The sequence below is a fragment of the Chaetomium tenue genome (genome assembly GCF_020726465.1).
Source record: "Chaetomium tenue strain MPI-SDFR-AT-0079 chromosome Unknown F5144scaffold_4, whole genome shotgun sequence".
In the NCBI taxonomy this organism is placed as follows: Eukaryota; Fungi; Ascomycota; class Sordariomycetes; order Sordariales; family Chaetomiaceae; genus Chaetomium; species Chaetomium tenue.
In genome coordinates this window covers 3,667,862-3,681,786 of record NW_027117332.1, presented here as the reverse complement: position 1 = coordinate 3,681,786, position 13,925 = coordinate 3,667,862, and the positions used below count along the sequence as shown (strand labels likewise).

Genomic DNA, 13,925 nt, shown 5'->3' with positions numbered 1-13,925 from the left:
ACATAATTGAAGCCGTGAGCGAACCGCCCTGCTGATCCTCGATTTCTCTCCTGAAACACTCATGCAAAACACCGCAAACGTGATAGACGAACGACATCGCTCTGAGAAAAGCTCTGGTTGACTTTGGCGTATATACGCCCATGGCTGTAAATTTGCGTAAAAGCAACAGGAGTTTCGGTTTGTGAGAGCCAACCACGATGTTTCTACTGTCTTCTCGCTCGAAAACAGTTAGCATTAGTAGGCGCCTGAAGCAGCTAGGATTGAGCCCAGCAAGCCACGACTCGCAAATACCCTCTGCGTGCTACAAACCAGTAGACGACAAATAAGCAAGTGTATCGGTCCTATAGTATCGCCGCGGGAGGCTTCGATGCGTACATGTAGCGCCGTGGGACATACCCAAGCTTGGGCTGTCTTCCATGTTATTAGAAACACGGCGAGTCAAATTCGATTGAATTGTTGAAATTGCCGCTGCCTAACTTTGCGTTCATCGCTCTGGTTTCGCGGGAGAGACCGTCTCTCTTTAGGACCTCAAGCCTATCTCGGCACTACACCCGTTGCAAACATCTCACTGCGAGCAGGTTTAACAAGTGGCGTTGTTAAAAAAGGTAGACGAGTCCGGACCGGCGAACCGGGCCTAGTCTAATTCAGCGAGAGGCGAGCATAAGCGTGGATCCTGGATCCCGAAATCAGCAAGGGGGGAGGGACGGTGTCCGACTTTCCGAGTAGGATTCCTTTTTTAGGCTTTCCCCAATACTTGGAAGGCCGCTTTTACTACTCGTACCTGAGACATGGCGCCTGTATGCATGTCTTGGAGACACAGGCGAGGGGCGTGGCGGCCAGCGCGGTAACTAGTTATGGCAGAACTTACATGTAGAGCATTCGAGTTAGTGTATGTCCTTATTTGACGGCTTCCCGGTCATGGCATTGACCCCTGATGGCGGAAGCGGCTAAAGTGATCTGCACGCGTGAAAGGGCGGAGGGCGGACATGGGAACCTAGGCCCTATTTACCCGATGAAATATTGATAATGTCGGCTGCGTCGTGCCGTCGCCGTCCTCCGTCCGCGGTACCACGGACAGGCTGCTGGAGCCTAACAACAAGTAGCACGATGGCACATGCACTGCAAACCGCTGTTTTGGGGGCGTTGCTGCTGTCTCCAATCTCAGGGGTTCTCGGGGCGTCGACGGTAGAGGGCCGACAAATTGCACCCGGAAGCGAGAGTTTTGGCGGCGGACTGACCATCTTGTCGGATAATCGTCTTGACAGTGAGTATCGAGGCCCACTTGTCGCAAAAGACGATGCTAACAGCTACCTTATGAAGATCACCCCAAGAATGGCTCCGCCGCTCTCCTCGTCCACCATCAAGCAAGCTACGCCGCGGCCGTCGCCTCGTGCAGGACCCTCAGTGAAGGCCTCTGGAACCCTGACACGATGAAATTCACCGACGGCCTGAATAACTCGCTTTCATACCAAGCCCACATTGGCGCCATCCCCGTCAAACAGCTCTTCTGGGTCGACCGCGGACATCGGAATGCCACCGCCAGCTGCCGTCAGTGTCGTGCTATCGATATCCACGGCCACATCACGCCCTCTGACTGTACCCTTAAGCTCCCCGCCCTATGTAGCCAGACCGCCCCTGTCTCGACGCAGGCAAACAACACGGCCACCGGTTACCTCGTCAACCATCTGGTGGGGAGCCAGGCGTACACTGGCTACCGCGATGCCTTCGCGTGGAAGTTTCGCGCGATCCGCTACGCCCCACAGCCTACGCGCTTCGAGCACTCAACCCCGTTCGAGCCCAACGAGGCGACGGCGATCCCGGCACTGACGTCCAAGGCCGACTGCTTACAACCGGTCGGCGAAGTGCAGAGTGGTAGCAGCGAAGACTGCCTTTTCCTGAACGTCTGGACAACCCACCTCCCACCGCGGAACGGGGGCCGCGCCATTAAGCCGAAGCTAAAGCCCGTCATGTTCTACATCTACGGCGGTGGATTCACCAGTGGCACGAGCAACAATGGAAACGCCGATGGCACAAATCTCGCTTCTCGGGGTGATGTGGTTGTAGTGACGCCCAACTACCGTGTCAGCACTCTCGGGTGGATGGCATTCGATGACGGGGTCCACAACGGCAACTACGGGCTTGGAGATCTCATCAACGCGCTCAACTGGGTGCAGAAGCACATCAAGGACTTGGGTGGCGACCCGACAAAGGTGACCATCTTTGGCGAGTCGGCGGGCGCTATGCTTGTCCGGGCATTGCTCGCCTCCCCTAAGGCTCAGGGGCTGTTCTATGCCGCCATCAGTATGTCTGGTCCGACGGGGCTCTCGGGAAATGAGCATGGCTCGACTTCCTACTACAACTCCATCGAGTCAGAATTTGAGGGGACTTCGAAGGCCATCCTTGACAAGATGGGTTGCTGGAATGCCACAGATCGGCTAGCCTGCATGCGAGAGGTCAACGCCACTGAGTTGATAAACATCAGTGCGGTATCCAGGTATGACCAAACACGAAGTAGCGAAACAGCGCAATCAACTTGGCTAACAAAGCGCAGATCACTCGTGCAGGACGGGACATGGCTCGTGTCGAACACTCTGGCGCTCAACAACACAAGCGGTTACACCAAGGACGTGGCGTTCATGACAGGGACAAACCGCGACGAGCTCGGCGTCGACGTCGACCCAATCAAGGAAGGCGCCAACATCACCGACATCTTCGCGCACCACCTCCCCGGCGACGTAGGCGACCTCTCCCACTTCCTCAACTCCTCCGACTTTGCACCCTCCAACCCAACATCCCCCCCCCAAATCCTCAACGCCACCATCCGCGCCTCCACCAACGGCCTATACACCTGCCTCGAGCAAGCCACCGCCTACACCGCCGCCCGGCACGCCGCCTTCAAGACCGTCTACGCCTTCCAATTCAACCGCACCTACAGCCCGCCCGGCTACACCAAACCGCACTGCGACGCGCCGAAAACCCCCGCCCGCCCCAACGGCGACCCCGACGCCGAGTACTTCAAGTGCCACGCGGGCGAGAAGATGGTCGTCTTCGGCAACCCGCTGCGCGCCGGCCTGCCCGACCGGGATGGGCTGGACGTGCCCTTCGCGCAGCTGGCTGTGGACTACTGGAGCGCGTTTGCGCGGACGCAGGACCCGAATCCGAGTAGGGCGCATTTGCAGGCGCGGGGGTATTGGGGGACGCTGGAGCAGGTGGAGAAGGTTGGGGCGTGGGAGACGGCGGGGGAGGGGGGGTGGCGGTTGTTGCAGTGGAATGGCCGGCAGCAGGGGGTGACGGAGAAGGCGCAGTGTGATGCGTTGGGGTTGGCGGTTGATTATTTTGAGACGAGATGATTTATGGTGGCTGGTGGTGGCCAGGTTGAAAAAAAGAGAGGAAGAGAAACTTCCATGGCCATCATCAATACCACCCCGCGAGCTTGCTCCAAAACCCCCAGTCTACTCCGCGACGGTAGTATCAACCTTCTTCATGATGACATGTGAGAGCTTTCTGGGCTCTCCTCTCTTTCGTTTTAAGCTTGAATCAAACATCTTGTGACCCTACTCTGCGTCTGTTGACTTAGAGGAGATATCTACTAAATCAACTAATAGGGGCATCCTGTTGGGTCAGGCACACAGGCGTATCAACACCCAACCTCATAAGGACACCATCAACTGAATGGAAAGTCTCGGCCAGCCAAATGATTGCGGTGTGGGGGAATGGTCGTCAAGGGGCGCAGGTATGGCTGGATATGGGAGCTCCCGCGGGGTTGGGCTCAGCTGCAGGGCAAAATCAGGTTAGCCCTTGGGGATCAAGCTACTCTTGCGTGCATGGCTCCGGCTCACCCGCCAATCCGGGTGAGCCAGGTGAGCAGGGTGGAGCCGGGCGAGCCTCGCCGCTTTAAGCTCGCGCGAGCGGGGGGGCGGGGTGAGCCAGCGGGTGAGTGCGGCGCGAGCGGCGCAGCCAGACAGCTTGCATGCGATGCAATCTCTTTCGGGAAACCGAGAGCAACCTAATAAGGTTAGCTCGAGAGACACCAGTTTTGCGCTAGCTCAAACAGGGAAGATCTCAGCCGCTTTGCGGCCGAACCCATCCCTCGTTTTTAATTGGCTGATGGAACTGCAGGTGATGGAAGCGCAGAATGATCGCGGACGGGTGCCGTGACCGGGTGGGGAAACCCCCAACGCCACGAAGCTGGTCGCCTCCGCCACTGCAAACCAGGCATACCGTCCCGCGTTGTCCCAACGCGCCTTCGGAGGAGAGATCGACTGGCGGGTCGGGTCCACAGCTGGAGCAGCAATGCTCCCCTCCAAATGGTTTGAGCCTACTGTGTAGTGGCATTGGTACAAAGGCGCAAAGGCGCAAAAGCGTACGCCTTGTGGGCAGAGTGATTGATGCACTAAAAAGACAGCGAGCACTTCGCGGCACCCTAACTCAGTCAATTTTTCTCCTTTTTTTTTTTTTGTTGCAGTTGACCCACCGCTGCACACAATCGTAGCATTGTTCAATTACATCCCGATTATCCTCGAGATGGTCGGCTTAGGGTAAGGGATGATTGCCTATTTCAGTGTAACCACGGCAAGCGGGGCAGTCCACCAATGGCGTCTCAAGCGCTTGGAGTGTGACCACACGGCAAACATTTCGGTTGTTTTGACTCGCTCAGCAAGGAGCCTCGGTGCGGCACCAAATCCCCCAGAATTCCAACCCAACAAAGATTCCATTATCATCGCCCGTATCGCAGGGCCTTAACATCTGGGTCGCGATGGAGGACGAGCTTGCGAGCTTGCGACAGGCTCTTGCAGATGAGCGGCGCCTCCGCGAAGAAGAGTAGCGCCTCCGCGAAGAAGAGTAGCGCCGCCGCGAAGAAGCCGAGAGTCGTGCATCGGAAGAGCAACGCCGTCGCGAAGAGGCAGAAAAGATTGCGAAGCCATTGCATCTTGAGGCTTGTCACGCTCTCAGTCTTGCCATCAAGGTAGTCACCGACCGCTCCTTGAGCCACACAGGGCGACACCACCAACCCTGCCGGTCGAGTGTACCCCCGGCGAATCTGCCGGCTATCTTCACACGTCACTACATCTCATGGATTTCCCCCCCAACCCCCTCACCTTGGCCCTCACCACCCCCGTCCCCCGTCTCCTCCCCCCCACCACGATAGCGGGTAGTCGTATAGTAACAGCAGTGCCTGGCGCGTATCACTTGTGTCAGCTCACAGCGGAAAGCAAATCGTATGACAGCCCTACCATTCAACCCGTCTGTCTCTACTCTCGGCCGCTTTCTTTGTTGCCCCGGTTCGGTCACACCGTCTGAGCCCGTAGGAGTGGCATCAGGCTGGCCCCCCGTGTCCAGGGACAGCGCTGCCGTCGGCGTGTCATCGGCGGGCACGGTGGGGCGTATTGCGGGCGGCGGGGCAGATACGGGGTGGTTGTGGTCCGGCCGAGCACCGGACGCGGTGGGATTTGCGGGCCACGGCACGGGGGCATTTATCAAGGCTACACCTGGCGGACTGCTCGCTGAAGTTGTCGTAAGTTAGGAGAGTGGCACCTGCTCCTCACTCCCATCCATCGCCCCCTTCTGCACAGTATCCTTAGGGTCAGCGCGGCTCCGTCGCGTCTCTGACGAGAGGCATTTTTGTTTGGTTCCCAAGGTGGGGGAAGAGAGTGGCGTAGACGGCGGGCCAGCTCACAGCGCACGAGCTTCTCGTAGATGGTGTGTTCATTTCTCCGCAAAATAACTGGCCCTATCGAAGCTGTCCAGACGGGTTCCAGCCATGGGCACCAGCAGTACAGGGGTCGCTGCACTCTCAGAATAGGTCGCAACAACATCCGGGCATTTCCTGCGAGCACAGGGTTTCCAGCCGTATTAGGAGGAAGATTGAAGAAGCAAATATATCCGTAGTGGCGACAGGGGATGGGACAGGAACCGCTTGCCGTTAAAGCGGACGGTTCCTTGTCTCGCGGTAACCCGAGTCACTACCGAAACAGTCTCATGCCCCCCAAATTCTTTCCTGGTCCCGTCCCTCTGTCTTTTAAATCTGCATTTGCATCGCATCCATTGTTACGACGGGGACTGCCCTCCAGAGCGCGCTCCGGAACGAACCACGCAAGAATGCACGGACGACCTCTAACGCCCATCACACCGGCCGAGTCTGGCTCGCTCGCCGACATCATACGCGGGGAGCCTCATTCACGTCTCTTCGTTCTCCCAGCCTACTGGACCGATAAGCATTCTCAGTGTAGAACACATGGCGAATCTGTGCAGGCTCTCCCTTTGAGTCGCGCCGCCGCCTCATTGCGCTCGTCCGCAATGGCCCGGATATTTTGGAGCAAGGGACTAAACCCTTCGTCGTTGGGGAGCCACCATCGGATGCAGGTTTCGTCATCAAAGAGTTCGGCCATGCGTGTGCGCATTGTGATGGGGGATATGTACCTTTACTTTGGTTAGCACAAGCTGTTCCACGCGAGATTAGATCAAAGCATGCGAGCCTCATCCAATCTCTGGACACCCAGTCGAACACAGCGTTGGAAGCCGAACTCACCCCATTGTCTCGAGTAGAGCAAACTTCCTCCTGATCCACATGTGATGCTTCGGATCCCGTCGCAAATAGAGTGCTGCGATACCAAGACAGGATCAAGAATGTTGTCAGCACATACTACACAGACGGAAACAAGGTGAGCAAAGCTTAACGATCTTGTGGAATGCACTTTAATAATTAGCAGTATAGCGAGGGTCCATTGAACAAGAGGCAAAAGGTCAAGGCAAGACAATCCAGCTTCGGCATGAAGTCGGACTTATCTATCTAGAAGGAGCCCTACCCACAAGTGGCCAGGTTTATGTGGTCATAGTTGTCCCACCACCTTCTCAACCGCCAAGGGATAGGGCAGCAGTTGCGAGCAGTTCTCCGTCCGGAGGATTGCGAACGACCTACGAGGTTGTGGTCCGAAAGTCGGATGGGGAGGATAAGATCACGCTGCAGAATGGTGACACTCTCCGACTTGATGAAGATGAGAAGATGGAGGCGAGAAGTGGTGGGATTGCGTTCATTCTCCTGCAGTATGATGTGGTTCTAGAGAGCTATGATCACTCAGGCTGCTCCATATGATCGAGGTCGAGGAATTCGAAGACGAGATATAGTTTGTGACCGTCGGCATGCACGATATTAAAGAGACGCACGATGGTCGGGTCACGCATCTCTTTGAGCAGCGAGATCTCTCGGATGGCAGTCGATGGGACACCTTCATCCTCGGCCTCCAGTCAAATCTTCTTCAAGGGGATGATGCGGCCGCCATTGTTGAGGTCGCGAGCTTTGTAAACAACGCCATAGGTACCTAGGAGCCGCGTACGAGGTCAGTGTCCAGCACGGCGACGCCAGCAGAGAAGGGAAGCGACCGCTGCACACCTTCGCCGACTTTTTTGAGCTTCTGATAGTTTTCCATGGTTATTACCCGTTACCGTGGTTTTCTGGACACGAATCGAACGGTCGGTCAAAGTACAACCTCGAGACTGGGGGGGTGGCCGGGGTGTGGGAATGTCGTGGCTGACCAGGGATGGTGGGGGTTTGCGGCTGAAAGAGGAACAAGGGGCAACAGGCTCCGGGGAAAAAAACAAATAGTGATAGTTGGGAAAGATATCGAAAAGAGGACAAGAAAAGTCGTTAAATGCGCTTCGCCATGAAGAGGCACTTACTGTGCACAGCCGGAAGCCGTCGAAAGGTTTAGTCGCAGGAAGTTGCGCTCACGCAGGTCGAGGGAAAGCAGCAGTCAAATTTCCGGGGTTGGCACTTCCTACTACGATGCACCAAGTGGACAGCTCTAAGACGATATGCTGCAATGCTCGGTGACGAGATGCCGAGGGGGGGTGGCCGTACGGAGGCGCACCCGTGGCCAATACATTCGCCCAGTTGCGTTGGTGGCACCCTTCCTAATGCTGGAATGCATCTAGAGTGTCTTGTGGCACTTCTCCAGGGTCCTTCTCTGCATAGGGGTACACTCGAGCAATGAGATCCGTGTCTGCCATGGCTCACTTTATGTGTTTGACAAGAACGGGAATAAGATGGTAGTTTCGCGGAGGGGAAAACAAGGTGGTGGCCTGACGAGAAGCACGTAAACAAGATGGCAGCTTGCTGCCGGACCAACCTCGGTGTATATACCCCTAGGCAACACCAACGTATCCATCTTGCGGCAAGGCTCACAACGCACTAACAACAACCACGTGCTGAAACCTTAGATATTTTGATAAGGCGATGTTAGTGCTGCGTGCAGCCAACCCCTCTGTTTCTTGGAGGGGCAACAGCGGCTATACGCCCAACTTGATTGGCAGGCCCGAAGGGGCGGCGTTGTGGACCCACTACTGCTCACATGTCCAGCCCGGACAACCGCAAGCTTCCCTTTGCTCGTAAATTTGGCATCAAATTCTGACTTTGGCCTGCATCGATCATCTCTTCCCTTGCCATTGCCATCGACGACAGAATGGCCTCCCACGAGCCGGACACCTCAACAGTGACTGTAGGCGACATCGCTTCAATGAGCGATGCGGCCCTCGCTGTTTTTATCCAGAAAAACCGTGGTCCCGATGGCGTCTTCGACCTTCCGGTCGACGGTTGGGACAAGCTTTCAAAGGATGAGCGCGACCAGCTCGCGGAAAGACTTACGTAGGCTTTCTCCCCCCCTCCCCCGCTACTTAGAATTCCTTTCTTTTTTTTCCCCCTTCGCTAATAATGATCTTTGGGGGTCTGAAGACGAACCCTGGCTCAGAATCCCGCAGCGCACTCGCGACCACTTGATCTCGACCAACTCGACGCCCGCCTTCCTAGCCCTGAATTTTCCGACTACGTGGACGCGGTCAAACGCCGCCTGGCCCGACACGGCTTCACTCGCCCTTTCGAATTGAACCAAGACCCGAAACAACAGGGCGAGTTCGAGACATGGATCGAGTACCTCGGCTTTGAGTGCTGGTGGCTCGATCTATTCACGGGCGCTATCGAGCGCGGGCAGGAACACCACGACGAGGAGTGACAGAAGCTCAAAGACACGGGGATGCTGCGGCCAGACGAGAACGCAGAATACGTCAGGACTGTCGAGTGCGCGATGCAATGCCAGGCTGAAGAGGACGAAGCCAGAGCAGCTGTGAAGAGATTCGAAGAAAATGCCCAGCAAATCTACGACAAGACTCAGCTCCATCCGCATCGTCTGCGCATTCCCAGGGCGGAACGTAGATGGATGTTGCAACAAGGCACCCGAGACATGCTGACTGCCAGGAGCCGCCTGGAGCGGCTCAAGAAACGGGGCGATCTTATCACGAAGTTCGTACTTTCAACGAACGGTTTGGAAACTGCCAAGAGGGATGCAGCACGCCATCGCATCCTTATTCAGTGGATCCTGGACCAAATTCCTTTGATTGAGGCCGGGTTGAGGTAAAGCGAAGAGGCCGGACTTGGCGGGACGAAGGCGGCCAAGAGGACCAAGAGAATGCTTGACTCTGACGGCGACAGCCCTCAGCAAACGGGCATCAAAAAGAGGAGGCCTAGCCCACGTTTAAGCGACGGCGCGGTTGTCCTTAACAGTGTAACACAGCATACGCAGGTCCCCTTGGCAGTCAACAGTGAACAGGCTCCGCCTCGAGACGAACAGTGGCGCTCACGGGCCGGACGGCCTTGCGCCGGGCCCTCGAGTCGGACTCAAGCTACCCATGAAGCGGCGCCGCAAGGCGAGCGCCCCAGCGCACGCATTTCAGAGCGCCTGACACCAACCCTTTCGGCTCAAACGTCCGGAAGAGCGCTAAGGCCAAGAAAACGAGCGGAACCTGCCACCAGGTCACCGTCAGGCAGAGACGATGCGAGACGGAGGAGGAGCGCACGAACCGCTGCCGCTAGGAGTCCCGCTGCTTCAGCGATGGCCTCTGAATTAAGGAAAAGTGTACGAATTGCAGCTTTGCCGCGCATAAATTACCGTACCTAACGCCAAGGGAGCCGCCTGCTGGGGAACCAAGACACGGCCCGGCCACGCCATCTGCAATGACAGACCAATAGCGGGGTCAATTTCCTTCCTCTTTGTATCTCCGCCCGGTAGCTCCGTACCCAGTGATCAACCTCTTTTCAGTGATAAATCTCGCTTCGCCGATGATAGCCTAGTGTTACCGGCGATGACATTTAGGGACGCATGCATAGGGTGTCGGTATCCGAAGAGGTCAAGTGTGTCACCACCTGCGGGTAGCAGGGAGAGCAGCAGGAAGGGTCGTCATCAACCCCTCTACTCCCCGAACCGGCCAGCCCGCGGCAGGAAGAGTGACAGAAGCGCGCCTTGTCACCACAAAGTGCCGCCGGCTAAGGCAGCCTGGGAGCGCTGTGTCATTCCACGGGAGCAGCCTTCCAAGCGCCGGTCTGCATCTCGCCGTGAGCGACAGTCGACAGAGCCACTCGAAGCCCGAAAAGTTCCGGCGCTCGACGCCCTTCCATACGTCGAGCTGAGGCTCAGCGACACTCCCCAGTTCCGCTCCGGGTTCGTTTTCGGCTGCGGCCCAGACAGCGACGTCGTTCTTCCCAACAACCGGGGCGTTGGGTACCACCACTTCAGCCTGACTTTCGACGATAAGAAACGGCTCATCGTGAAAGACTGGGGTTCTCTCAACGGTACCCAGGTCACCTACGGCAAGCAAGGACATGGAGTGCGACGTCGATTCCAATGGATCCTCGGCGGGCACCGCATCCTTTTCCTGATGCAGCCCGTCATTGCCAGCCCACAAGCCAGCCCCCCAGTCCAGTTGCAGATTATTGTCTTCCTCCACGACATAGCGTCGCCGGCCTACATCGAGAGAGTCGATCGGCTTTTTCAGAACACACCAGCCACTGAAGATCTACTCAGCAGTCTCGACATTGCGAGCCGTCCAGTCACCGAGCGGCCGACAGGAGCCCACACGCCTGACACAGGACCGATTCATCTCCGTAAACGGCTCGGCAAGGGGTCGTTCGCGGTTGTAGTTCACTATTGGAACGTCAGCACAGGAGAGGAGTATGCGCTCAAGGAGCCCTCTGGAGAGGCCCATCGCAGGGGCCGAGTCCGTATTAACGCTTGGAGGAATGAGGCGCACATTATGAACCTCATCTCGCATGTCAGTACATCGCCGTCCCCGTCAACATCTCAATATCCTACTCTTTACTCTAACATAAGATACACCTACAGCCTCACATCGTGAAGCTTCTCAAGTCCGACTTTACGCAGGGCCCACGACTACACCTAGAATACATTCCCGGCGGATCTTTGGCCGACCAACGCAACATCTCAGCTGCCGAATGTGTATCAATTCTTCAGCAGTGTCTTTCGGCTCTGGAGTACCTGCACGGGAGCGACCCGCCGATTGTGCATCGGGACATCAAAGCAGACAACATCCTGGTCCAATACCGGGACACAAACAGCATATACGTCAAGTTCGCTGATTTCGGGCTGGCGAAGGACTACGACAATATGTCCACCATCTGCGGCAATTTTCCGCACCTTGCACCTGAGGTGTACGAGAACCACCAGTATGCCGAGGCTGGTGGCGAGGGCAGAGTCAGCTATACCGAGGCTGTCGATATTTGGTCCCTTGGTATTATGGTGTACGAATTGCTCTGCCCTCTTCCACAGTTCGAAAACCGATACATATCAAGCGGGACGGCATGGCCCAAGAAGCTCATCGAGATATTCAAGAAGGACTTCGAGGAACGGCCTGACGAGCTGAGAAGATTTCTTCTGGACGCAATGGTGGTCTTACTGCCGGAGCAGCGGTGGTCGGCCGGAGACTGCCTTGCAAAAGCAGCTCTTCTCTCTGCTCCAGCCATGGACCAGTCCGAGACCGGAGTGGCGGTTTCGTACGTTAGCGATGATGAGCGGTCGACAATTCGCTGCAAAACAGAGCCAAGCATGGCCCAGGGCCTCGAGAGGCAGCCTGGCTCGTCCGATGCCGGCAGATACGACAGATCAGGCGCACCCACCCCTTGGGCTTCAGTTCCAGCATCAGCGTCTAGCCGGAAGAGAGTAATGGTGTCAACATCTTCGTCGTCCGGAAGACACAGGAAGTGTCGAGAGCACGGCAGCAGCAGCAGCAAGGCCGACACTGCCTCTCGCCAGCAGCGAGACCGCGTCCTTAACAATCGCACACAGGCATCGCTTCCTCCGGATGCATTGGAGGACAATGACCAAGATCAGGATGATTGGGACCGGGAAGAAGACGAGAGTGGACACCATCAGGAAGGAATCGATGCAGCCATGCTGCTGCATGCATTACGGCAACCTGGAATTACGACTGCTTTCGAGCCGATGGCCAGAATCAGTGGGGAGGCGGCCGCGTCACCCGTTGCCAGCAGCTACCACGAGCAAGGTGCGCGCATACATGCGCCACCCGGGCAAGATAATCGTGGCGGCTGGTATTGGGGCCAAGGCAACAGCGCCGGCGTCGACCATTTCTGCGGCGAAGACCCTGCCGAACCCACAAACCAAGTCGATTCCCAGCCTAGTGGACTTTTCAGCTCTGGAGATCCACTCAACCCTCTGCTTGTTGGCTCTTCTGTTGCCGCATGGGGTGGAGCTGGAGAAGGATCGATTGCCGAAGCTACTCCCTCGCATGCCTCCGTGGTGGAGGATGATGACGATCTTCCGCCGCCATGGAGCCTAGCCCACCCCTTGTCGTTGTATGCGGCTGATACACAGTACCTACGCTCCCCTAGCCACAGCCAGCCCCAGCCCCAGCTGGCAACACATTCTTCGGTCATCGTGGCCCATCCACATTTCCCCCCCTCCTTGGCTGAGGAGGAGGTAGAGGAAAACGGCGACCGGCTAGCAGGACACTTCATGGAGCTAGCTCCTTACGTCGGACATCCCTATTCCACATATGGACTGGGCGACAACGACGAGCTGCCGGGTGATGACTTGGACGCGGGCACCGCCAAAGAGCACAAGGAGGCAAATGGTGGCGTCGACGATTACACACCATCTGAACCTCCCAGTGGGGCCGCCGCAGCGAGCCCTGGGCCCCAACTTCCTGAAGGATACCGGGCGTTCCATGTCGAGGGCAGCTCGCATGCCGTAATATGCAAGCCGAGCGAGAGAAAAGTCAATGCTCTGCAGCTCGTCGGCATACGCAAAATCTCACAAAACTCGCTCAAAATGTGCTTTGCTCGGCATCCCGAGATATCGACCGAGAGGGACGGGCGAAGACACGTCGCCGGGACCTACGTGGACTTTGACGACGCCCGGACCATCTGCGAGAGCTTCCACATACCCGCGGCGGTGGTCGATCAATTGGAGACTGAGGTGGCGGCGGCGGCGGCGGCGGTGGCTGCCGCTGCTGCTGCTGCTGCTGCTGCTGCTGCTGCTGCTGCTGCTGCTGCTGCCGTTACCGGTGGCAGTGGGCACGCTTTGCAAACCGAGGTTGAGGAGGCGGAAGCCGGCCCGGCTCGGACCATCAAGCACAGGAAACGAACCTCGTATGACAACTGCTTTTCATGCTTCACTACAGTGTTTTCAATCGCGTATACTAATTATTAGCCATATAGCGCTGCTGATAGAGCCATCCTTGAAGCCGCGTTTATCGTCAACCAGAAGCCCGATAAGCAGAAGCGCCGCGAGCTTACGACGCAAGTTTCGATGAGCGATCAGCAGCTCAAGGTAAAGAAGGCTGATTTCGCTTTCCCCTACATTTCCCATCCCGGAAGCTCCCTTTCTAAAGCGTGCGCCCCACGCTACTTAATCAATAACAGCGTTTCGCTAACCATATCGACTTTTCCACGCCACTATAGGCCTGGTTCCAAAACCGTCAGACCAAGGAGAAATGGAGGAGGAAGAGGCTTCTTGGCGGAGAAGACGATGGGCAGAAGGAGCGACAAACAGGTGGACAATACAGATGAGTTCCCAACAGACAAGGGCACACTGAGAGCACAATGAACAGGGAAGAAGGGGGCC

General features: G+C 56.8%; 5 protein-coding genes across 5 annotated transcripts; 4 read left to right on the top strand and 1 right to left on the bottom strand.

The window, feature by feature from the left end:
* Positions 1-1,107: 1,107 nt before the first annotated feature.
* On the top strand, positions 1,108-3,840 carry F5144DRAFT_534039 (Carboxylesterase family-domain-containing protein; the record flags this gene model as incomplete). Its single annotated transcript, XM_066787007.1, has 3 exons — positions 1,108-1,264; positions 1,321-2,494; positions 2,552-3,840. 3 exons carry the CDS (start codon positions 1,108-1,110, stop codon positions 3,348-3,350), a joined length of 2,130 nt encoding a protein of 709 aa, XP_066643623.1. The 3' UTR covers positions 3,351-3,840.
* Positions 3,841-6,221: 2,381 nt separating this feature from the next.
* Positions 6,222-6,401, bottom strand: F5144DRAFT_489957 (uncharacterized protein; the record flags this gene model as incomplete). The annotated part of the gene is made up of 1 exon (XM_066785764.1): positions 6,222-6,401. One exon carries the CDS (start codon positions 6,399-6,401, stop codon positions 6,222-6,224), a length of 180 nt encoding a protein of 59 aa, XP_066643622.1.
* Positions 6,402-6,715: 314 nt separating this feature from the next.
* Positions 6,716-7,075, top strand: F5144DRAFT_458919 (uncharacterized protein; the record flags this gene model as incomplete). Its single annotated transcript, XM_066784968.1, has 1 exon — positions 6,716-7,075. A coding segment is annotated over one exon (360 nt), but the record flags the coding sequence as incomplete, so codon positions are not given.
* Positions 7,076-8,459: 1,384 nt separating this feature from the next.
* On the top strand, positions 8,460-9,732 carry F5144DRAFT_548438 (uncharacterized protein; the record flags this gene model as incomplete). The annotated part of the gene is made up of 5 exons (XM_066787528.1): positions 8,460-8,641; positions 8,729-9,001; positions 9,062-9,403; positions 9,482-9,554; positions 9,586-9,732. 5 exons carry the CDS (start codon positions 8,460-8,462, stop codon positions 9,730-9,732), a joined length of 1,017 nt encoding a protein of 338 aa, XP_066643620.1.
* Positions 9,733-10,039: 307 nt separating this feature from the next.
* On the top strand, positions 10,040-12,860 carry F5144DRAFT_252770 (kinase-like domain-containing protein). Its single transcript, XM_066783464.1, has 3 exons — positions 10,040-11,097; positions 11,169-12,039; positions 12,134-12,860. The coding sequence occupies exons 1-3, from the start codon at positions 10,132-10,134 to the stop codon at positions 12,637-12,639; spliced, it is 2,343 nt and encodes a 780-aa protein (XP_066643619.1). The 5' UTR covers positions 10,040-10,131; the 3' UTR covers positions 12,640-12,860.
* The last annotated feature ends 1,065 nt before the right edge of the window (positions 12,861-13,925 follow it).